Here is a 22,116-nt window from a genome sequence, read left to right as displayed (position 1 = left end):
TAAAAGATTTAAGATATATAGGTAGAGGATCCAGACTTAGAATAGTACGAGAATTGAAAAATAATATACGTACTAAGATTTATTATAAAGGAGTTTATTAAGTTATTTTATAAGGGACTAACTTAAGAATATAACGGAGCTATTAGCTTAGTATTAAGACTCTAAGAGGAATATATTATTAATAGAATCTAAAGTTTAGTATGGAAAATTACTAAGGAATATCTAAATTGTTAAAGAAATAAACTAATAAGGTATAAGCTATATAGAGGGCTATAACCTATTAAAATACCGGAGAGACTATAGGAGGTTATATTATAGGACTTTATTATTAAGTTACCGAAGTTAAGAGATCCTATTACTGGATAAGATTATAATATAATCTTAGTAATAATAAATAAGCTTACAAAGTGGGGATACTTTATAGCATATATAGAAGAAATATTAGTGGAAGATATCGCTAGAATCTATATTAAAGAAGTATTTATAAGATATAGAGTACTAAACAAGATTATATTAGATAGAGATCTAAGATTTATAGTAGTATTCTAAGAAGTATTCTTAGCAGAGTAAAGAGTTTAAGCAGTAACTTCCACTATATATTATCTATAGATAGACGGTTAAATAGAAATATTAAACTAGACACTAGAGTAGTATCTAAGGTATTATATTAATTATATATAGAATAATTAGGTATCGCTATTACTAGTTATATAGTTTATATACAATATAACACTATAAGAAAAAATAGGCACGTTACTATTTAAGGCGAATTATAGATATAAGCTAAGGACCTTATTATTACCACATTAAGTAAAGAAGATAAGTAGTATAGCTAAGTAAAGAATAAAGAGTTTAATAAATCTTTATATAGACCTTATGGAAACAGCTAAGGTAGTATTATAATACTAAGAGATCTAAGGGACCAGATCTTAAGGAGGGAGATAAAGTGTAGCTACTATATAAAAATTTTAAGAGTTAACAACTAAGTAAGAAGTTGGACTATGTTAGACTAGGACCTTTTAAAATTATATAGAAAATTTTATTAGTTATATTTAAGTTAAACCTACTAGCTAGAATAAAGATCTACCCTATATAGTATATTATAATGCTAGAGCCAGTATATAGGAATGTTAAGCTACCGGTCTATAAAGTAGATACATATAGAGAATAAGAGAAAGATAAATAGTAAGTTTTAAAGATCATTAGTTATAAGGATATAGATAATAAAATATAGTATAAAGTAAAGTAGATAGGCTATAATAAGACTACCTAGGAGCTACTAGAAAACCTAAAGAACGCTATAGAAAAGGTATAGGAGTATTAGAAGAGAAAAGGTTAGGTAATAATAATAAGGAGGAATTACTAAAAAACGAGTTATTTAAGGGGGACCTAGGAAGAACGACTGCTAAACTACTTAGAGTTATTTCTTTCTCTATTAAAAGAGAATCTATTTTTTTATTACTAAGTTCTTATAGACCTTATTAAATAAGTTTCTACTCCTTTAAACAAACCTTTTTATAGATATATTTTAAACGTTAAAGATAAGCGTAAGCTAGATACTAAGCTTTAAGGATATACGCGGACTCTTCTAAGGTATATTAGACCGTAAGTAGCGCTAAGAATAGCTTACTATTAAGCTTTATAGTAGTAGATTAAACATAAGACCCTATAATAAATTACTTAGGGAACTTAGAGACTATTAAGAGTTATAGGACGCGTATACTTAGCATTAGAAATTAAGCGAACATTATAAGACAATTAAATATTTACTTTAGTGCACTCTAAATAGAAAGAGAGTTATTAAGATAAAGGACTCGCTAGTGTAATATATACTAACCCCTCTTTCGTATAATAGGAATATAGAGATGGTATTACTTTACTAAGTAATAGTATAGAAGAGACTATACGCGAATAATAAAGAGTTAAGAAAGAAGGAGGTGCTTTAGGTATTATAAGTAATAATATTAACTAAATTAATTAGATGGATATTATACCTCTAGTAAACGACTTAGAAATACTAGGTATCTTTAAGGACAAAGATAAAGAGAAGGGAGATGGTATTATAAATGCTTTAAGTATAATGTTATAACTACTTAGAGAGAAGTTAGAAGAAGCTAGTTAGTTAATATAAGCACGGTCTAAGATAAAACCCGTAGAACTATATAATAAGGAATAGTAAGTAGAGTTATGTAATATAATCTATATAATCTATATAATCTGCAAGATCTATAATAAAGTAAATAGAGTAGATAGAGTAGATAGAGTAACGACTTTCTTAAAAGTATAGTTATATATTTAAGGACCCTTAGTCCCTACCTAGATAGTTCCTTCCTTATAGTAATTCTTAGAATATAATTANAGTTAATCTATTAGGCAACTACTCCACTAGTTATTATTACGTTGTTAACTTCCGGTAATATCTATATACCTAGCCCATTAATAAGTCTACTGTAGTTCCTACTATAAGGCTTTATTACAAAATAAACACGTTTAAATCTTATTTTAGAGCCCTAGCCCCCTCCCTTTACTACTCGCTACTACTACCGTTGCTCTATCTCTCCTTAATACTCTAATACTGAAGATATAGCTACTCCCTAGGCTAAGAAAATATTAATATATACTACTACTAGCTATATTAAGAAGTATATAATAACCAATTAGGATTAACTGGACGCCTACTATAGTAATAGTAGTAGACGGCTTAATAAAGGCTTTATTAAGGTAGAAGCACAAGACATTTATTTATTAATTGGTTAATATCAAGGAAAGTATCTAAATTAGTAGAGGTGAGTAAGGAGGAAGATATAGGGTATATTTGACTTAATATTATACTAAGACCCGCAATACAGCTTTAACCTATAGGGGCTTAAAGCTGGGGGTGTGTCGATCCAGGTCGGATTTTAAGGAATTTCCATTACCTATCGACCTATTTCTATTACCTATTTATTACCTATTGCCGACTAAGTAGCAATATCGACCTGGTTATAATTGAGTAACAGTTACATATCATCGTCGGCGTCTCCGTTAGTCTTTTTCTACCTACCTTAAGTATATAGATAGCTTCTAGAGCTGGCTTCAATAGATAGAGTCATTATTATTTTTCTTTTAGTCTTCCGATCGACATTTATGCATTATGTCATCAGGCTTGCCAATCAATCAATTCAATTCAATTGAAACCTTGAATTGATTGAATTGAAAGCTTTGTAAGCAGAGGGCTCAGTTGATTGAATTGATTGAATCAATATTGCAATGGTTGCAACTGAATTTAACTGGTGCGGTAGTCAATAATTATCACGAGTCTTGGCATGGTGTTGATGCAGGAGACCTATCCACCGACGCCTAGATTGTTTTCTACCATCGTTCCTTTCGCCCCGCCCTTAATATAGGTCTATCGCGAGTCTTGGTATGGTGTTAAGTCACCTTCCTGCCGTGTATGTCTTATTCCTTCCTTCTGCGGGCGCTTTAACTGCCCATCTACCATATCAATTTTACCATGCTTAATATCGTATCCATGCTTCCATGTAGGCCCGTGACGTTTGCCCGACGTTAGATGAGGAATATGGTAGCCAATAAGACGCTTCTAGTTAATATTTGCGTACTCTTCTAGATGGAAATCGGTGGCAGACGCGTTAGTATTACTGTCTAAGCTATAGTTTGAGGCGCGTTGCGAGTTTATAAATACGGTAGGATTAGAACGAGCAGTAGAAAGGATTAAGGTATTTGTTTGGCTATCATCTGACGCGTTAGAAGCTATAGTAATAATAGAATTGATACTGGTGGTATCCCTTAACCCGTCGAGGTGCAATGCCAAGCTGCACCGTGCACGAACACCGTGCTGACCTATACGCGAGGCATCAATAGAGCATGTAAATAGACCAAACAAGCTGCGATATTTGTCCATTTCAATGCTATACAATGCCGCGCACATCCAATGACATCGACTATGTGAAGTGGAAAGATCCTCGCACTAAAAAATCGAAACAGCCACCGCCAGAGCCATGGGCTGTACCGCCGTTCACTCCCTTTCGAATAGACAACTACTGGGACCTAGGAGAAGGCGCTGTCCCTCAAGGCATTGATCGTGGTGATCCTCTAGCCTTATTCCGCCTGTTCTTCACGGATGAGATACTGGATAAGATGGCTGGCTGGACAAATGCGTATGCAGAGGCGCATCGGCGCATCCTGTGTCGGAAGAGGAAGCCCCAGAGGGCAGGCCAAGGTTATGGAAACCTACGTGCAGGCAGGAGCTTTACGCCTACTTTGGAGTCGTGATTCATATGGGAATTATGATAGAGCCAGCTGTAGAGGACTACTAGGGGCCTATCGAAAAAGGCACTGCTTATAAAGTGACTGAGTACATATTAAAGAGCCGGTTTAAGCAGCTTGAGCGCTATATTCGTTGTAGTCCTGTGCTAGAGGATGGCTTCTACACGATATTTGACCGCGTAGATGATCTCTCTGAGCATCTGCGGATACTCTGTCGCAAATTCTGGAAGCCTGGCCCGCACCTAGTGGTTGATGAGACTATCTAGAGGTTTATGGGCCGTACACCCGAGATTGTGAATATACCTAGTAAGCCTACGCCCGAGGGCTTTAAGATATGGGTCCTAGCTAACCAGGGTTACGTTCTGGATTGGCTATGGCATGCTAAAGGCGATAAGAAGGGCCCGGTTGACCTTAACAAGGCCTTCCTCGATAAGGGTTTTATAAAGACTTAGGCCGTAATATTAGACCTCCTTACGCAGCGCGATAACGTTACTAACGAGCGACTCTATCCACCGGGCAAGCACGTAGTGTGGCTTAATAATCTCTTTAGCAGCGTAAAGCTATTCGAACGGCTGCGAGAGCTAGGGATTGGGGCAGCAGGAACTGTTAGAACAACACGTATACGGCAAAAGGAGCTAGGAGAGGAGGAATATAACGTCCAGGAAGAGACAATTGAGGTTGACCGGGCAGCTTTAGCTAGGTCTGAGTTGTCTATAGCTTATACAGCTCCTTTAAAGCAGCGTATAAAGCAGAAAAAGAAGGTGCCTATAGAGCGCTTCTCAGCATCACTTTCCGACCTTAAATTAAGCCACAACACGCAGATTCTATGGGGTACGCTCTACGCAGAGTTATCTAAGAGTCACTAGGTAATGGAGTTTGCCTAAAAGGACGCTATAATGGTTCTTTTCCTATCTACGGTCCATAATGGTAGGTGTCTCTCTCTCAACACCATGTCGCAGAGCCGCTGACGTTATACATCACTAGGTTAAAACTACATTGCAAAGCTTCGAAAACGGCCTACTACGACGGCTACAGGCTACAGGTAGACTGTTAAGATGTTTGGAAACAAGCCTAGAGCGGAATTGGACATACCCGACTTTATAGACGAGTATAATCTGTGGATGTGTGGCGTGGACGTCGCTGACCAGCTAAGGTCTTATTATAACACCGAGAGAGTTTACCGGAAGACTTAGAAGCCTCTGTTCTCCTTCCTGCTAGACACTATCGTGGGCAACAGCTATTAGCTCTTAAACTACAGAGCCCTTGGCGTGCGAATAGCGCGATACTATACCCACCTCGCGTTCCGTCGCCGCCTACGAGATGCCCTCTTCCACGCCTCTATTCGAATTAGAGGCTACCCGCCCTTATAAAAGCGAAAAGGAATAATGGACATTGTATGGCGCCCGGTTAGGGAGCATTAACACTAGAAACTGTGGCGAAAACAGGTCCTCTGCTCCGCCTGCACCGAAGCGCACCGTTCTGGAGTTATTAAGCGCCCGGGCTCTCGTAAGCCGCTCGCAGACTTATCTGTTAACACTACAATGAAGTCGCGAGAGGATAGTAGGGGCTGGAAACGCTGTACGAGGCCACTAAGAACAAGATTTGGCTGTTCTGTGTGCCATATTCCGTTTTGCACGACGGGGCCCTGCTGGGAGGAACACCTAGCTAAGCTAAACTCCAAGGACTAGCCTACAAATATCTATCTATATAGAAAATCTCAAATTTGAATAACCTCACGTCGCTACAGTTCTCATCACAGGCCCCACAAATCAAGTCAAACGAGAGCCTCTAGTTGGCTGATTCTTATCAATAACTAAGAGCCAGAACCGACGGGTTAAGGGATAACTCTGCTTACCTGCCAAGACTTTGGCGGCGATATGACGGTGTAAATAATGGGTAATACTCGGATAAACTTTTTTTGGCGAGGAACTCTAAGAAAAATAAAGTTTAGGGCATTACGGTATATAAACTTTGGTATATTTTCTATAATATCAAAAACTTCAATATTTTCAATCAACTCAATTCAATTAGGACCTCCGGATTGAATGCGTTGCCAAGCTAGTGAGCTCTCAGTTGATTGAATTGATTGAGTCTTGGCATTCAATTCAATTCAATATTGAAGTCTCGTTGATTGATTGGCAAGCCTGTGTCATAAACTTTTCAATAAAGTTTAGGATTCTTAATCTACCAAGTTTCATTATACAACGTGCGTAGGGTCGAACTGGGGCAGTTATCAATGTAAAATTGTTGAATTTAAGAAATGAATCACCATAATCATATTCATGAGATCGCCCCAACATATGCCAGATATAAAAGGAAACTGTAGGACTGGCAGCTAAAAGGCAGGAATACGACTAAGTTGCCAAGGAGATTTAGAGAGACCCGTTGTACTTATGAAAGCGGATAAGGAAAGATCAAAGAGGTAAGATATAAGGAATAGGGCCGGCCGGGATGATACCATTGCCACCTTCGACTTTTGCATATCCCGTCTTAATCTGCCAAGATTCAGCACCCTGGATCATCGTTATGTATGCGTCTCATCACTGAATACTTACCACGTCGAAGTTTGTCGTTTTTTTAAAGACACCGCCACTTGTTCTTTCACTTTCATCCCAGTAAAGTCTTCTCAGCCACTCATGTAATCGAGGGTAATCCAACCGGATCATCTTGATGTTACATTTAAAGAGCGTATAGTACGCAGCATCGAACCGGATCAAAGTTGTGTAGAGGCGAATGTCGGCTTCAGTAATATGCTGGCCAAACAAGTATGGATGATGGCCAGGTTCGCCAAGATGGGTCTCTAAGCGATCAAGAGATTGAAAGAGCTTGGATACGTGCTCATTATACGCCTGCTGAGAAGTAGCAAAGCCTGTCTTGTACACTCCATTATTGACAGTATCGTAAACCCATTCGTTCATGGCGTCGATATCTTTGGCAAGGTGAGGTGGAAGGAAAGCGGCCTCTCCTTTACTTTCCTCACGCTTCCCTGACGGAAGTAGCTTGTCGAATGCGTCGTAGAAAATGCGAATAATCTCACTGCTTTCATTGTTCACAATGGTCGCTGGCATATTCATGAGTCAAGCATAGGTAGGCAATCAGGAAGACCAACCATTCTTCTTATCCCAGAGCACTGGAACTGTAATTCTTCCGTTATAATGCGGGTCCGCCATCAGATACAATTCCCGCATGTATGTTGCGCCATATATGGGATCTTTTTCTGGCCCTCGCACACCAGAGAAGTACCAGCCTTTGACTGGGTCACGTGCGTCGAGCTCGACAAGCTGTATTACATCTTCTAGTCCCTTTAAGGCGCGAACTATCACGGCTCTGTGTGCCCACGGACAGCCGTAGTGGATGTAAAGGGCATAACGACCTCCCTCAGCAGGGAATTGTTCGGAGGGAATGAAGTTTCGGAACTTGGAGGCTGGTCGTCTGAAGTGGCCATCGTGGTCGGCGAATCTCTCCTTAGTGCCGTTGGTAGACTGCATTGCGAGGGTCAGTAAGCCATTTGCATGACAAGCGGACCATGACTTACCTTATTGGTCGACATAGTCTTGGTCTATAATCACCTTTAAAGCTGCCCCGAGTCCGCAAATGCAATTTCAACATCGATTGAATGTTAGAATAGTCCTTTAAGCTCCTCTTAATCATATGGCCCGTCTTTCTGCGCCGGCTTCAACCCCCCGCTCATGATTACAAAACATCTAGGTCACCTTTTCTGATTACTCGTCAGCCCCTGCGGCTGCGAGGCGGTACAACTCATAGTTGCTTGATAGGGCAAAGAAAAGTTTGACAGACTATTGGACGGATGATTGATGCTACTGGATAGAATTGTTAGCACTCCGGATTGGGCGTCTACAGCGGAATCCTTTGCTTGTTGCTCACACTAGCGCTCAGCCAAGCTCTAGCTCGAACGCGAAAATCTCTTAGTTCCCCAGAGTGGGAAAGGTCCTAGCTCAACACCACCTCACCGATTTGCTTCAATCCATTGCAAAATGGGGGTATTCTAGGTATAACGCAAGGAATTAAAGCTTTCACAGGCCCTGGCCGAGACTTCGAGGATACCCTGGAAAATAAAGTTCGAGCCACCTCATGCACGGTCCCACTTGACCACCGAACAAACCCAAAAAGGTAAGCGAGTATCTGGCACTTGCCGGATACGCTGCGTAGAACAATATAGAAGCGGGGTGACACGTCACCTGACACCGACGAAGTTGGACGATATTTGATAAAGTGGGTGATTTGATGATTCAAGGGAACAGCTGCAGCTTTCCCATATTTCAAATGTACGAAACTCATAGACGAGTCTGGAATCGGTCCTAGCATTTCAATTCACAAGAATATCTTTAGTCTGCGGATAGGTGGATGGCTAGCGGTAGTTATCAGGCACATGAGAATGCTACGATTCAAGATCTAAGAGAGAGGTGCACGATTTGGTTGCGAAGAGACTTGAGGCTTGATAATGATAATGCTGACGACGATGATGAGGATGAAGAGGATGATAGCAACAGAAAGAAAAAGATACCGAGGGTTACGATGCTATATGTTCATTTGCTTATACAGTTAAGATAGTTGTGCGGTGTCTGAACTACTAATATTTTAAAGGTCACCCATGCCGCTTTAATGAATCTATATTTTGCCTACATATTAACTGGGAGTTTATTCTCCCTAGCTTCTCAAAGAGCTGGCCTTGGGAATAGTACTGTGAGGCTCAAAGTCTCAGAAATTCCTTTGCTCGTTGGGGTATGTATCGTTGTTCGAATAGAAATGATTCCTTTATACACGTCCGGGCACTGCCTAGGGACGGCAGGGGGTGTTTCATGGTGTTCGCATGGCTAATTCATGTCTTATTGGTTCTCAATCAAGACCCTTCATTATCTTTAACTATGCTTGGGTATCTTAATCGTATGCTCTTTCAAAACTCTAACTCCTCAACCTCCATGCCACACTCCACACAACTCTTCTTGCTCATTCCCGTGTCTGGATCGAATACTGCCGTGCCCCACTCATGCGTATGCCTATCATTCCTTCCCACAATCCGATCTCCAAACCTCACATCCTCTCCTCCGGCAAGTTTACTCCTATTATATGCCTCCACTCTCGTCCTCTTCTTCAGCTCCTCAAGCTTGCTATTAAATTTCTTCTCCTTCCGTTTCTTCTGCTCCGTCTGCCGTTTCTCAAACTCTGCGTCCAGCGCTTCAGGGGATCCCCATTTCTTAGGCGAAAACGCATACTCTTCAACTTGAAAGCGGAGGAAGAGCTGCATATTATTCCAATTAGACTTATGCGGATTCGGACGTTCGAGATGCGGTAGTAACGACTCGTCTTTAAGTTCAGCTGTACACCCACACATCAGTAAAACATGCCGCCACGCCTCTTACTCGCCAGTGTCTCGTAGACACTATCTTCAACACCAGGCAGCACGTAGGAGAGAAGCACTCACGATCCGTCAACAGATAATCCTCCCTCGCCTCCGTCTTCGTCAGCAAGCTATACTTCTCCGGCACCCTCTCCTTACAGCCCCCACAAACCTTCACCCCAAACACCTCCTCCCACTTCCAATCAATCTCCAAGCTCCCACACTCCCTACACTTCTTGGCCTCGGCCCCCTCTCCCTTCGCCTCCAACACGCTAATCCCCGGCTCAAACGGCCCGCTCCGCGCCGCCCTCAGCTTCGCAAGCAGCTGGTGCCGCTCCCACTCCTTCAGCGTCATATGCGCCGGTTTCTCCTCCTGCAGCCCGCCACCGGCGCGCATGGCGCGGTTGTGCGGGTCGTCGGTCGACGACAGGAAGCCGCCCTTCGTGTCCGTCATCTTGCTGAAGTCGTACTCGATGTACGCGGTGCGCTCGAACTTCTTGGCCGGGCGGATGCCGTCGTCCTTGGGCTGTGTGAGGGCGCCGGCGCCGGCGCCGGCGCGGGGGGCGGGGGTGCTGGAGGAGGCATCGCGGTGGGTGCGTGGGACGGAGGAGAGGGAGGAGAAGGACCGTTTTTGGCCGCGGGGAGCGGTGTTGCTGGCTTTGGAAGGTGCGTTGAGGCTGCTGGCGTCGGCGGCGGTGCGGAGGGCTTTGGCTTTTAGGCGGCTTTCTTCCTAGAGGGATGTAGGGTTAGATTATTGGGATTTCAGTGGGTTGGCTGGAAAGAGAGGGATTAAGGCCGTACCATCCGCCGCACTTGTTCCGGTGTGAGGGGGCCTGGTGGGAGGTTTCCGGCCTTGGAGGCTTGGGGTGGCGTTGAGGGCCGGTCTGCCATTTGTGGGGATAGAGAAGATCCTGGGAAGAATTGCGAAATTTTAATTTTAATTATAGCTTAAATTATGGGGAAAGGATGTAGGCTCCTCTAAACTCAAGGTGTTGCGGCTCTTGTGCGGCAGACTGAATCAGGTAGAAAAGTCGTAGGGTGGTGATGCAGGCCAAGGAACTAGAACCAAGTCACTTGCGGGAGAAGCATTGCTTGTGCGTAAACAGAATGAATTCTAATACTACAACTATGCNCATGCAACCAGCGGATTAGTGCGGGAACACAAGTAAACCATCTACAAGCAGTTGCTAGAGCCACATTTTGATTTAATATTTGCCCGTAAACCAAAAACCCTACATAGTCTGCCCAGGAGAAGCCCAGACGGGTTAAAATTATTCCTCCTTCGCGCCACCCCGTCCGGCTTTCTCGGCAGCCTCGATGCTCTTCTTATCTGTCTTGATCTCGCCTCCCTGCATAGCGCCCATGAGTCCGCCGGTCGCCTTCCATGGTCGCCTCAGGTCGCCAGTCGCTGGGTAGCCCAGTAAGTGGATCTTGATGAGGTTGCCCTCGAATGCTCCCTTCACGGGGATGATGGACTGGATTAGGAGCGGGTTGGTGTACTTAAAGTAAAAGTGCATGACGGCCATCATGCCGATACCCATGAGCTGTGCCTTGAAGAGGGCGCGGAGTTGCTGCAAATCATATGCGTGGATTGTGATGTTGACGGGCTTGGGATCCTCGCCAGAGCCCATGGGGGCAGGCTCAACATATTTGATCACGGTCATATCTTGAGGGAGAATATATTAGCTTTGACCTCCGTTGACCAGATCCTGCGCTTGGTGTAACATTGTGCGGAGGCTTGGAAACTTGCGAAAGCCATTAACATACCTCTCTTCTTGTTTATTTGCTGCTGCACGTAAAGGTAGATCCCAAGGATCAGCACGTTCGAGAAGACATAGAGAGCGCGGACTCCGTTTAACACATTCGGATCGTCAAATGGTATCTTTTTCGAGAGCTGCATAAAACCCCTAGGAAGCAATCAGATAACAGAGCCTGTTGTGCCCGATATGTCTACACATACAGGATAATGATAAGGTTTGTTCTGTATGAAAGCGCGTTGTTAGCAGGGGCTCTCTGTATCTGCCTGGAACTGTACGATAAATTGTACTTACATTTGCGGATTGAGCGCCATCTTGAGCCTCGGCTGCTATGTACTGCGAGGCGAGCGAAGGAATCACAGTAGATACCGCTGTGTATGCAGTGCTAGCGGAGGGTGGAAGAGAATGGATGGGGAAGTAGATGTCTGAGGCTTTTTTGCAGAAGCAAAAATTGCAAGGATTTTAGCAGCCGACTTTAGAAAGAGGACACCTTCGAGGCTGACGCCGTCGGCTCGCTTGGCGAGGGGAAACATCTCCCCCGAAGCACTACTTATAACCACAATCTTTTTTTAAAGATATAAAAACTATATCGGTATTTTTGTGTGAGTTTTAATTACTGTCCAACGCGTTTCACCGTCGTGCTCAAGCCAGCCATGCGGGCACTTCCCTGGGAACTCCCGCTCGCTATGATTTTACACACCTTCTAGGCCGCGCTGTGCCAAAGACTGGATTTCCTACCTTGGAGATCAATCTTACCAACACTACACAAAACACTAACTCCATAGACTTTCCATTGAGACTGGATGACAAAACTTCTAACCTTATGTCCTAAAAGGTTTATGACGAACAGAACGGTTGTGGGATCATTTATCGACCGAACCGGGAGTATCGAGCTGCTGAGGTGTATCTAAAGACCCAACGGAGTCGTAGAAGGCCCTGGATTTTTGTTGATCAGGCCCTCGAGTAGACATATCCGAACCCGTCTTAACTGAGTCTCAAGCCCTGCAGACGCCACGGGAGTTCCTTGTTCGGATCATCAAAGTTGAACTCCTCCTTGGATGGTTGTGTTCGTTGGAACTCGTTGTTCGGACTTTGCTGTCGTTGTCTTATTCGAGTTCCAACTGGAATCGTATTCGCACCGGTCTTCGTATGCCCTAAAGTCGTTGGAGTAACGATGCTCTTGGAAGAGCTATCGATGTCTGGCATTTGAAGCGCCCAACGGCGGCTGGGGTGAAGGTCTGCTGCTGAGGGGCCGCCGGATGCATTCATGTAGGGAAGCGTGTCAACGCCGCTTAGCTGTTGGGTGTGTGTAAGGCTGAGGGATGGGTATTCAAAGCTCCTAGTAGTCCGAGGCTGCGCGGCGTTAATACCCTGAATACCGTTGGGAACAGCTTGATGAGAAGGGAAAGTAATTCTCTTAACATAATCTCCCAGGTTGTACAGCCCTGGACTTACGTCTTGCTCACTATGATGCCCACGCATTCTGTCGATTTCCTTGTCCTTATTATACCGAGCATTGGTGGCAGCTCCATACAGCTTCTCGATTTGTTTAGATGTTTCTATCCGTTGCTCTTGTGTCTCAACTAGCATTTGCCTTCGTAATACAACAATATGGGCATAATACTGTGCGATTTCTTGGAAGCGCTTAGCAGACCAGGCACTGCGTCCTAGGGGGTTACACGGAGGAGTCTTTTTGGACTTGAGCCCTGCATCCTCCTTCTCTCTTCTTTCCGCGGCTCTCTTCTGAACTCTCATATGCCGTGTCTCCTCCCGGGTCTCATATGTCTTCCGATCGGTTGCACAGAGCAATTCTTTCTCAGCTTTCGACTCTGCTCTCCTAAGAAGTTGCATTAATCTGGCTGGATCGCAGAGAGTCTGGCCCTCGTGATGACTGATTTTGCAGGCTTTGCAATCTTGGCATTTTTTCTTTCTGATTTCTAGGTTATCAACCGCCGCGAGAACTCTATTCTGTAGTGTCATGATTTCTATTCTCAGATCTATCACCTCTTCTTGCTCTGCCTTCGCTGTTCGCTGTAGCTCTTTGCTAAGCTTGGCCTTTCTAGTTTGTATAAGCTTCCGCCTTGCCCTTAGAACCCGTTTTGACTCTGGGCGATCAGCTGGTATCGGACGATCAATTGTCATTGCTCCAATAGTGGGTTGGCCGGAAATCGCACATCTTAACGGCTCTGATCCAAAATCGGCTTGACTATCAACAATGTCGGCGTCTGACATATTAGCGTCACCTCCGTAAAGGGGTGATGTTCCAGCCTGCTGTGGCCGAGTATGAAGCATGCCCTGAGGATCAAGACGAGTTTGAAGGGGATTGATAGCAAAGCCGGTGTTAACAAGGTATCCACCACCGAGTGATGCGTGATTTGACTGAAGAGTCCGATTGCTATTAACGGGATGCGGAGCTGCGGATGTGTTCAGCGCCGGCCAGTTCTGTACCAGTGGGTACTGAGCGCCGTCCTGCAGATTGATGTTCGTAGCAGGGAGGTGACTAGGTTGGGCGCTGACTGTACCACCGATTGGGAAGTCAGTATAGCGGTCGTAAGCAATAGAAGCTTCAGGAGCACAAGCAGATCCACCCCCAAGAGTGGAAGCCGGCTGATAGCTGAACCCACCGCCGCCGCTCGGAGAGTAGTGAGGTTGCAGAACAGCTCCACTGCCATTAGTGACGGCCGGCTGACCACTGTCTACTCCTGCAGAAGGCAAGGTGTTGAGTGCGAGATTGGCGCTGCTGCTGGGACGCATTACGGGTGACAGCCTCACCCAACCTCCATCGGACTCATCGTCAGACATGTACATGTCGAGACTTGGATTACTAGGCATAGATATCTCAGCTTGGAGAGCCTGGATTCCTGCAGTATCCTTCAAAGAAGCCGAGCTGTGTTAGGTGCGTTCTTTTGTTGTGTGAGAGGGGAGAAAGGATATGAAGTTAAGGGGAGGCCGTGAGGTCAGTAAAAGCAAATGGCACGAACAACTTGTCGCATAGTTCTTAGTAGATGAAAAAGTTGTGGATACGCCGTGAGAATGTGGACAGAATCTGCCTTAATCTAGTTTACCAGGTTCATTCAAATTCACCGGGCTTTTCTTTGGCGCGTGAATACAACCTAGCATAGCGCATCGCACTTATCTTATTTGCGCTTAGGATGCTTGCTGGAAGGATAGCTCTTTCTTGTGCACATTTGTAAGTAGCAGAAAATTTCTGACTATTGACCCAACACATGTCAAGGCATTGAAAAGATAGGCCGTGGAAAACGTCAACGCATCCAACTTTCCTAACTTCACTCTTAGTTATCTTAGATTTGCTGCATTCCCGACTCAGGACAGGAGGCTGCTGCTGGCTCGGGTTGAGTGGAATAAGGAACAATTGTAGTGGACGATCAAGGATCCCACAACAGATATTTGAGGATATATTTCCACTGATTGTGGCAAAAGGATCTTCACGATTTCGCCTTATTTATCTGAAAGCAGCGGACACCGTTGCCAAGAAAACATGCCATTTTATGAAACCATGCATGCAAGATATCGTAGCCATCCAGCTTCCACACCCTCAGGCCACTGACTGCGCCGAGTCAAATATCGCCGCTCCCGCACTCCACGACAACAGATACAGCCCCCAACTACCGAAAGGACGCATTATATCGAAGAAGGGTAAAGCATCACACGAACCGATGCGCCGAAAGACTTGGGAGGAAGGTTGTGCCTAAACTGAGCCCTTACAACACCAGAGTTACCTAGTTCGTATGTCAATAAATGTGTCGCAATCAAAAAGAATCGGAGAAATCGTACCATGTGGGCGGGTAATCTAGATATGATTGTTAGCCATAATGACCCTCGAGTACATTGAGAGAATTGAAAATGCGCACCTTGCCCCAGATCACCCTAATCTTAGACCCCCGAACCTCCTTCTGTGCACGGTATACGAAAGCGACCTTCTTGCCAGTGTAGAATCTTCAAGATAATTAGCCCTGTTTGGCGGCGTGAATTCCACTACCACTCACGTTGCTGCTTTTGTGTCGTCAACTCCCTCGATCTTGATGAGGCTGGTACCAGGCCTTGATTCAATCCGTCAGTACTCCAATCCACCAGAACCGACCGGAGTATCCTTACGTCGTATTTCGCTTTCCTCTCTGGTAGCTAAGGTGCTTGCCCCTGTTAAACCCATCGTATCAGCATCCTGTACCAAACTAATCTAGCAACCCTCACTCGCAACACTCGCGTCCCCGTATAGGCTGTATGAGGTAGAGGTTTGGCTGGGAGCCACCCGGTAAACTGTCGCGCGCATTCCATCACAAGAGATACAATAGAGGGAACTCACTTCACATATACTAAAGAAGAGAAATAGAAGTCAGCATGGATCTACGATAGAATCGCTCCCACGAGTGCACGAAAGTCAAGCGCGGGTGTTGTAAGTTTTGAACTGGAGGAAATGATGAAAGGTGACTCGAGGGCCAACGCTCACATCTGTGGCCTGCCTCCGGCATCTTGAACAATCCCTAAACTCCGCTGTATGTATATGATAAACGGAGGAAGAAACTGGAATTTGAGTCGTGGTGTCGCTGGGTGTCGAGACTCGTCGTTCGTAGTCTCGACTTTGGTGAGGTTCAATTGCGAGTGTGTGGATGTGCTCGCTTAGCGGTCTTGGCATCGGCCGGTGTTTGAGGAAACTGCAAGGTTGCCGCGGTCTGCCCTATTATAACCGTGACCGGCTGCAACAGTCATCACCAAGAATTCTACGAATTCTGCGCTGAAATGCTCTCTATGGTTGTGCCGCAAAACATCTTATTAGAAAACTTATGAAAAAGTAGGGCGGCGAGCCAGATGCATGACTAGCCCCTCCCAAAATTCATATACCGTGGGAAAGCCCGCCCCACTTTCTAAATTCATCGCGGCTATTCGGTATGTGATGCTTTTGATTTATTCAACGATTTGAAGTTCTTTCGACCCCTCAAGACCTCTAGTCAAGCCGGTTGATAACAACCCAGCTGCTTTGAAAGCATATCACCGCCAATAATTTAGATAATAAATGACTAAGTAGTCAACATAAGTGTTCGCCTTTGCGCTTTTAGGTATATCGAAAATAAAGCTACCGGATAAGGTCGAATATAATGGAATCCCCCGCCATCGAATTTCAACGATCTCATCCGCCCGTCGCGAGCGTTCTAACCATAGTAACGCCCTTTCCGCTTCTACCGACACGAGTATCAATGTATCTCAACCGATTACTGACCTTCCCAATTAGTGCACTCGCTGTGAAGCTGGGGAGTCGTGTTTAAGAACCATCGAGCTGCATGCGCGCCTGGAGCCTTGAGAAGGCGCTCGACAGATCTGGAGGAGTGATTTTGCAAGACGAATCATGCTAATTTCTGACTGTCCAAATGACCACCGAGGGAAGCCTTTATGAGAGGCGCGGGCTTCGGAAATACATGTCCTCTTACCTCCCGTCGGATACAAAATAAGCATGCGCATACAGACGGCTTGCCTAGCTTGTTGCCTGAGTGGAAAAATAATTTTTCCAGAGACTTCCGCATTTCGGAGGGGCTCCTTCGCTGAAATTACCAAGGCGTGTCGCATCTTGGAGTATTTGTGTGAGAAAACTTCCCCAGGTCTATGCAATTGCCTGACGGTCAGAGCCATGGCGGGCACCAGTGAGGATTGTCAGCGCAGCACGAGGCGTATTTTAGGTGAAAACATATTGCTGGTGGACGACAGGCTTGATGGTGGGGTCGGGACTCTCGGCGTTAGTCAACCCTTCCTCAGCGGAGATCGTGGGTTTAGTTGGGCCCGGAGATTTGGGAGCAGCGCGGCATGCTTTGCAAGACGAGGAAGGGCTTAGTGATACGACGAGCTTGCTTTTGGTGTGAAGGCCCTTAAATACTTTTGCGACCTCCCTGCTGGCGCCTGCCTTCTCCCAGACCTTCCATCCTTTGTTAACTCGTGCCACACCTTGCTACCTGGTGCTCTTCAGCGCCCGCCGGTTGATTTGATATGCCCAAATAATCCACCGACCCCACTACCCAAAAGTCAACGCGCAACTTCACCCTCGATCTGAACTCACCTTCCGCAAGTATCCGCCTCATCTGTAGAAAACCGTCAAGCAGATCCTTCACATTTCGAGCTTCCCATTTTTACTTCCAATCCCGCCAGATCTGAGGCCGCTTTCGTCGTTGAGCGGGCGCAATGGCAGACACCCTCATTCAGCCTGAGGTGGAGGCCAATGCCGGGTGAGTTGCGTTCATTGACTCTCCCAAAACTGCCCCTCATCCCCTTAACGAGCATTGGTTGGAGCACAGATGACTTTGAGGTCCTGTGTAATGCTCCGAGAGATGATCCGGACTATTGGGACCGGCGCCCACGTAGCCCAACTGAGTTGCACGACAAGCAATGGCGAGAGGATGCTAATAACGCTTTTCTGTGTCTAGAACGATCGAGCTCAAAGATAACACAGTCATAGTAGTTCTAGGGGCTTCAGGCGACTTAGCAAAGAAGAAGACCGTAAGTTTTGCCCTTGCAATCTTATTTAGGAAGCCTTGCTGACAGCCGCCCAGTTCCCGGCCCTTTTTGGCCTTGTAAGTGCCCTCAAACCTCTTGTGTTCGCGGAGTCTAATCGGACGGCTAGCACCGAAACAATTTCCTTCCCAAAAATGTCAAGATTGTGGGATATGCCCGGACGAAGATGGACCATGAGGAATACCTCAAGCGAGTCAGGTCCTACATAAAGACTCCAACAAAGGAGATGCAGGAACAATTGGACGATTTCTGCGGCATGTGCACCTATATTTCCGGACAATACGACCAGGATGAATCGTTTGTCAATTTGCGGAAACATTTGGAGGACCTGGAGAAGGACCAAAAGGAGACCAACCGGGTTTTCTACATGGCCCTACCACCAAGCGTGTTTATCACAGTTTCTCAGCATCTAAAGAGGAGCTGCTATCCGAGGAACGGTATCGCTAGGATAATTGTGAGTTGCCGATCTCCTGCACTCCTGTCACGATTACTCAGCTAAGTAAGAGCTCTGGTAGGTCGAGAAGCCTTTTGGTAAAGACCTTCCAAGCTCCCGGGAGCTCCAACGAGCGCTAGCGCCAGACTGGAGCGAGGACGAAATATTCCGCATTGACCACTATTTGGGCAAGGAAATGGTCAAAAATATTCTTATTTTGCGATTCGGTAATGAGTTCTTTGGTGCTACCTGGAACCGCAATCACATCGACAACGTTCAGGTATGGTTTATGCGTGGCTAGAGCAAGACTATTTTTCTAACGTTGCGGTAGATTTCCTTCAAGGAGCCTTTCGGCACTGAGGGTAGAGGTGGCTACTTCGACGAATTTGGCATCATCCGCGATGTCATGCAGAACCGTACGTTCGCATGGGGGGTCATAGGAGACTAGCTAATGTTTTGTAGATTTGTTGCAAGTGCTCACTCTTCTCACAATGGAACGGCCAATTTCTTTCTCCGCGGAAGATATTCGAGACGAGAAGGTCAGGAAAAAGCAAATATATTTGCAGAAGTTCCCGGAGGCTGACTATTTTCAAGGTCCGTGTCCTTCGTGGAATGCCCGCAATCGAACCTAAGAACGTTATCATTGGCCAATACGGGAAGTCACTTGATGGGAGCAAGCCAGGCTACAAGGAAGATGACACTGTTCCCAAGGAATCACGATGCCCAACGTTCGCCTCGATGGTTGCATACATCAAGAACGAGCGATGGGATGGTGTTCCGTTTATCATGAAGGCTGGCAAAGGTAATTACTTCCTTCGCTTAATTCCACTGTAATTATAACCTTTCCTAGCACTTAACGAACAAAAGACGGAGGTGCGGATCCAATTTAAAGACGTCACTTCCGGTATCTTTAAGGATATTCCGCGGAATGAGCTAGTTATCCGAGTTCAGCCAAACGAGAGTGTTTACATCAAGATGAACTCTAAGCTGCCGGGATTGAGCATGCAGACAGTCGTTACTGAGCTCGACTTGACTTACCGGCGCCGCTTCTCCGACCTTAAGATTCCTGAGGCATACGAATCACTCATTCTTGATGCCTTGAAGGGCGACCACTCCAACTTTGTTCGTGACGACGAACTTGACGCTAGCTGGAGGATATTCACTCCTCTGTTGCACTATTTGGACGACAACAAGGAGATCATTCCTATGGAATATCCCTATGGTGAGTTCAATGGCGTTTAACGAAATACATGCAATTTAGTTACTGATTCTCCACAGGATCCCGTGGTCCCGCTGTCCTTGACGACTTCACTTCTTCCTATGGATACAAATTCAGTGACGCTGCAGGTAGGCTTTTCAACAACTGAAAGCCCAATAAATAGCTCCCGTACTTATAAACGGTACAGGCTACCAATGGCCGTTGTCAGACTCGGAGCGAAACAAGTTGTAGATGAACACGCATATGAAAGTCCTGATGTTCCCGTTCTATAAAGTGTTTTCGGCCAGGATCTAGCGGGAGGCGGAAAAGGCAATGGCAAAGACACAGGCAATATTCTATAGACAATTAAATGGCGTTATGATAAAGTCAGCGTAGGCAAGGAAATCTGGATCCTGGAGGATCTCTTTCCTGCTTCCTCTTATCTTACTTTCTATCTTGGCTTAAATATAACCTTACTCAAATAAATCAGCGATCGGTCCGCTCCTCAAGGAGTAAATAGAAATTTAAGTGCCTGGGGCACAAAGAATGCTCCCCTCATCCCCGCAGCTCCGGATTTTCCCCGGAGAAAATCTCCAGAATTTCGTCCATGTTAATCAACGCGTACAACGCTAATTGTCCGTTTACTACTATCCCTAACCTCTGTATCCATAATGCGAACGAATCCGAATATCGTAATCACGGGGACGCCCGGTGTCGGGAAGACCACACACGCTGAGCTCCTCGCGCGAAACACGGGCCTCAAGCACCTCCCCATTAACCAGGTAGCCAAAGAACATGACTGCCACGAGGACTGGGACGAGGAATTGCAAACATGGATTGTGGATGAGGATAAGGTGGGCTGGGGTTTCAAGTCATAAACCTTCCACATGTAGCTCAGGATCAGCGCACAATTCGGAGTTATCCGGGTTATCAAAGGCGTTACGATGCAACCACACGTATGAATGAAGCTGACTTTGTGTGCCAAAAACAGCTCCTCGATGCCCTCGAACCACTCGTCGCACCTGGCGGCTGCATCCTCGATTGGCATGCCTGCGATCTCTTTCCCCAGCGCTGGGTCGACCTTGTCGTTGTCATTCGCTGCGATTCCACCACGCTCTTCGACCGACTGACGGCGCGAGGATACAGTGGGAAGAAGCTAGACGAGAATATGGATGCAGAAATCATGCAGATGCTGCTAGAAGAGGCGAAGGAGGGGTATGATGAGGAAATCGTCGTCGAGCTGTATAGTGAGGTCGCAGAGGATGTGGAGCAGAACGTGGAGAGGGTGGAGCAGTGGATTGAGGCGTGGAAGAAGGCAAAGAATGAGGAACGCGCGTGAGGGGACCTGGCTGCAATTCGAGATACGGAAAGACGAAGCACACGATATATGTTCCCTGTCGTTGACCATGGAAGAAGCATTTATGGCCAAGATCTATCTACAGTCTATCCAGAACTGGGACCAGGGCTTAGACATGGGTGGCTAGCCACTCTTTTAGCTTGTCAAGTGCTTTGCCGCGGTGGGATATCTTGTTCTTCTCCGCCTTGTCCATTTCTGCGTACGTTTTCCCCTCGTACTCGAAGCAGGAGTCCCAACCTACGCGAAGGTCAGCCGCTACAGAACATCAACCACGAGAAGCAACGACTTACCAAACACTGTAGGGCCTCTTGACGGCACCAACCTTCCCTGTACGAAGCTATCAGCATCCTCACATGAACTGGATCAGGGAATTACTTACATCTGTTCGACCCTGGAACACGATTGGTTGATGACCAGGTCCTTCGGAATATGCAAACGTGCAGACGGCTTGGGTGGATTTGTCCTCAAACCCATCCAACATCTTGTGCATATTTTGAGGGCCTAAAGCTTGCAAAAACCATTTACTGTTTTGTGTTAATCATTTTCGGTAATAAAGCAAGCGAGGGTTGCTTCAAAAGCTATCATACATATATGGGCCGGGTAGATCATTCATAGCCTTAAAACAAAGACACGTATCTTCTACTAGCACGGGCCCGCCAACCTAGATCGTTTGTTAGCAGACCACCACAGATTGTAGTATTAAAGTTATGTGAGACTGAGAATAGGAAAAATCAAGAATATATATTTACTTAATATTTAAAATTGAAAACAAGTGTAGAGAATATCACCAAACATACCGCCTCAGCAGCTCTCCGACATTTATCAATCGATACTTCTTCTACCGTGCCCTGCATCTCCAGCAAATCGAGGCTCTGACTCCTCAACTCAATCGTATCGCCAAGGATCGCCCGCACTTCAGCAAGCTTATTCGCATTGCCGGTGATAAAATTAAGGTGTTTCGGAACGGTAGGTACCATATTGACTTGAACAAGTGTTTTGATAAATTGTTTGCGTAAAATGGGTTCTGACGATTTATCTTCAGTTGGAGATTTTGTGGTAGCTTTTATGCCCTTGCACCTGCATCTGGAATTTGGAAGGTTGCATCGAAAAAAACAAAGCGGAAGCTTGGCGCGCAGCTTTGAACTTCAACTTAGGTCTCGGTAGGGCTAACATAATTTCTTCAACAACCACTCAACTTCCTCTCCTAGAGCTAAATATAGGAAACATTGC

The 22,116-nt window shown here is 45.5% G+C and overlaps 8 protein-coding genes across 8 annotated transcripts; 2 read left to right on the top strand and 6 right to left on the bottom strand.

Annotated features, from left to right (window-relative positions):
• Positions 1-6,336: 6,336 nt before the first annotated feature.
• On the bottom strand, positions 6,337-8,302 carry K441DRAFT_703653 (uncharacterized protein). The gene is made up of 5 exons (XM_067653491.1): positions 8,152-8,302; positions 7,802-8,087; positions 7,376-7,748; positions 6,822-7,327; positions 6,337-6,761 (listed from the first exon to the last, which is right to left on the bottom strand). Exons 2-5 carry the CDS (start codon positions 7,814-7,816, stop codon positions 6,681-6,683), a joined length of 975 nt encoding a protein of 324 aa, XP_067507664.1. The 5' UTR covers positions 7,817-8,087; positions 8,152-8,302; the 3' UTR covers positions 6,337-6,680.
• Positions 8,303-8,701: 399 nt separating this feature from the next.
• On the bottom strand, positions 8,702-10,648 carry K441DRAFT_655120 (DNA repair protein). The gene is made up of 3 exons (XM_067647795.1): positions 10,427-10,648; positions 9,710-10,355; positions 8,702-9,603 (listed from the first exon to the last, which is right to left on the bottom strand). Exons 1-3 carry the CDS (start codon positions 10,514-10,516, stop codon positions 9,182-9,184), a joined length of 1,158 nt encoding a protein of 385 aa, XP_067507663.1. The 5' UTR covers positions 10,517-10,648; the 3' UTR covers positions 8,702-9,181.
• Positions 10,649-10,714: 66 nt separating this feature from the next.
• On the bottom strand, positions 10,715-11,833 carry K441DRAFT_655119 (inorganic phosphate transport PHO88). Its single transcript, XM_067647794.1, has 4 exons — positions 11,677-11,833; positions 11,586-11,606; positions 11,393-11,532; positions 10,715-11,291 (listed from the first exon to the last, which is right to left on the bottom strand). The coding sequence occupies exons 1-4, from the start codon at positions 11,694-11,696 to the stop codon at positions 10,897-10,899; spliced, it is 576 nt and encodes a 191-aa protein (XP_067507662.1). The 5' UTR covers positions 11,697-11,833; the 3' UTR covers positions 10,715-10,896.
• A 151-nt stretch (positions 11,834-11,984) lies between these two features.
• K441DRAFT_655117 (uncharacterized protein) lies at positions 11,985-13,684 on the bottom strand. Its single transcript, XM_067647793.1, has one exon. It carries the CDS (start codon positions 13,612-13,614, stop codon positions 12,367-12,369), a length of 1,248 nt encoding a protein of 415 aa, XP_067507661.1. The 5' UTR covers positions 13,615-13,684; the 3' UTR covers positions 11,985-12,366.
• Positions 13,685-14,930: 1,246 nt separating this feature from the next.
• K441DRAFT_655116 (60S ribosomal protein eL33) lies at positions 14,931-15,741 on the bottom strand. Its single transcript, XM_067647792.1, has 5 exons — positions 15,572-15,741; positions 15,499-15,540; positions 15,390-15,443; positions 15,255-15,339; positions 14,931-15,096 (listed from the first exon to the last, which is right to left on the bottom strand). Exons 1-5 carry the CDS (start codon positions 15,676-15,678, stop codon positions 15,025-15,027), a joined length of 360 nt encoding a protein of 119 aa, XP_067507660.1. The 5' UTR covers positions 15,679-15,741; the 3' UTR covers positions 14,931-15,024.
• Positions 15,742-17,261: 1,520 nt separating this feature from the next.
• Positions 17,262-20,087, top strand: K441DRAFT_655114 (glucose-6-phosphate dehydrogenase). The gene is made up of 11 exons (XM_067647791.1): positions 17,262-17,612; positions 17,811-17,883; positions 17,937-17,957; positions 18,008-18,352; positions 18,414-18,611; positions 18,663-18,747; positions 18,794-18,870; positions 18,926-19,133; positions 19,182-19,553; positions 19,610-19,678; positions 19,738-20,087. The coding sequence occupies exons 1-11, from the start codon at positions 17,569-17,571 to the stop codon at positions 19,779-19,781; spliced, it is 1,536 nt and encodes a 511-aa protein (XP_067507659.1). The 5' UTR covers positions 17,262-17,568; the 3' UTR covers positions 19,782-20,087.
• Positions 20,088-20,147: 60 nt separating this feature from the next.
• Positions 20,148-21,112, top strand: K441DRAFT_655112 (P-loop containing nucleoside triphosphate hydrolase protein). The gene is made up of 2 exons (XM_067647790.1): positions 20,148-20,383; positions 20,521-21,112. The coding sequence occupies exons 1-2, from the start codon at positions 20,201-20,203 to the stop codon at positions 20,866-20,868; spliced, it is 531 nt and encodes a 176-aa protein (XP_067507658.1). The 5' UTR covers positions 20,148-20,200; the 3' UTR covers positions 20,869-21,112.
• Positions 20,996-21,863, bottom strand: K441DRAFT_545917 (inosine triphosphate pyrophosphatase; the record flags this gene model as incomplete). The annotated part of the gene is made up of 5 exons (XM_067642836.1): positions 20,996-21,123; positions 21,177-21,213; positions 21,266-21,410; positions 21,474-21,547; positions 21,684-21,863. 5 exons carry the CDS (start codon positions 21,861-21,863, stop codon positions 20,996-20,998), a joined length of 564 nt encoding a protein of 187 aa, XP_067507657.1.
• Positions 21,864-22,116: the final 253 nt, after the last annotated feature.

The sequence above is a fragment of the Cenococcum geophilum genome, assembly GCF_001692895.1.
Source record: "Cenococcum geophilum 1.58 unplaced genomic scaffold K441scaffold_8, whole genome shotgun sequence".
In the NCBI taxonomy this organism is placed as follows: domain Eukaryota; kingdom Fungi; phylum Ascomycota; class Dothideomycetes; order Gloniales; family Gloniaceae; genus Cenococcum; species Cenococcum geophilum.
The sequence above is the reverse complement of the archived record's forward strand: the minus strand, read 5'-3'. Positions and strand labels throughout refer to the sequence as shown.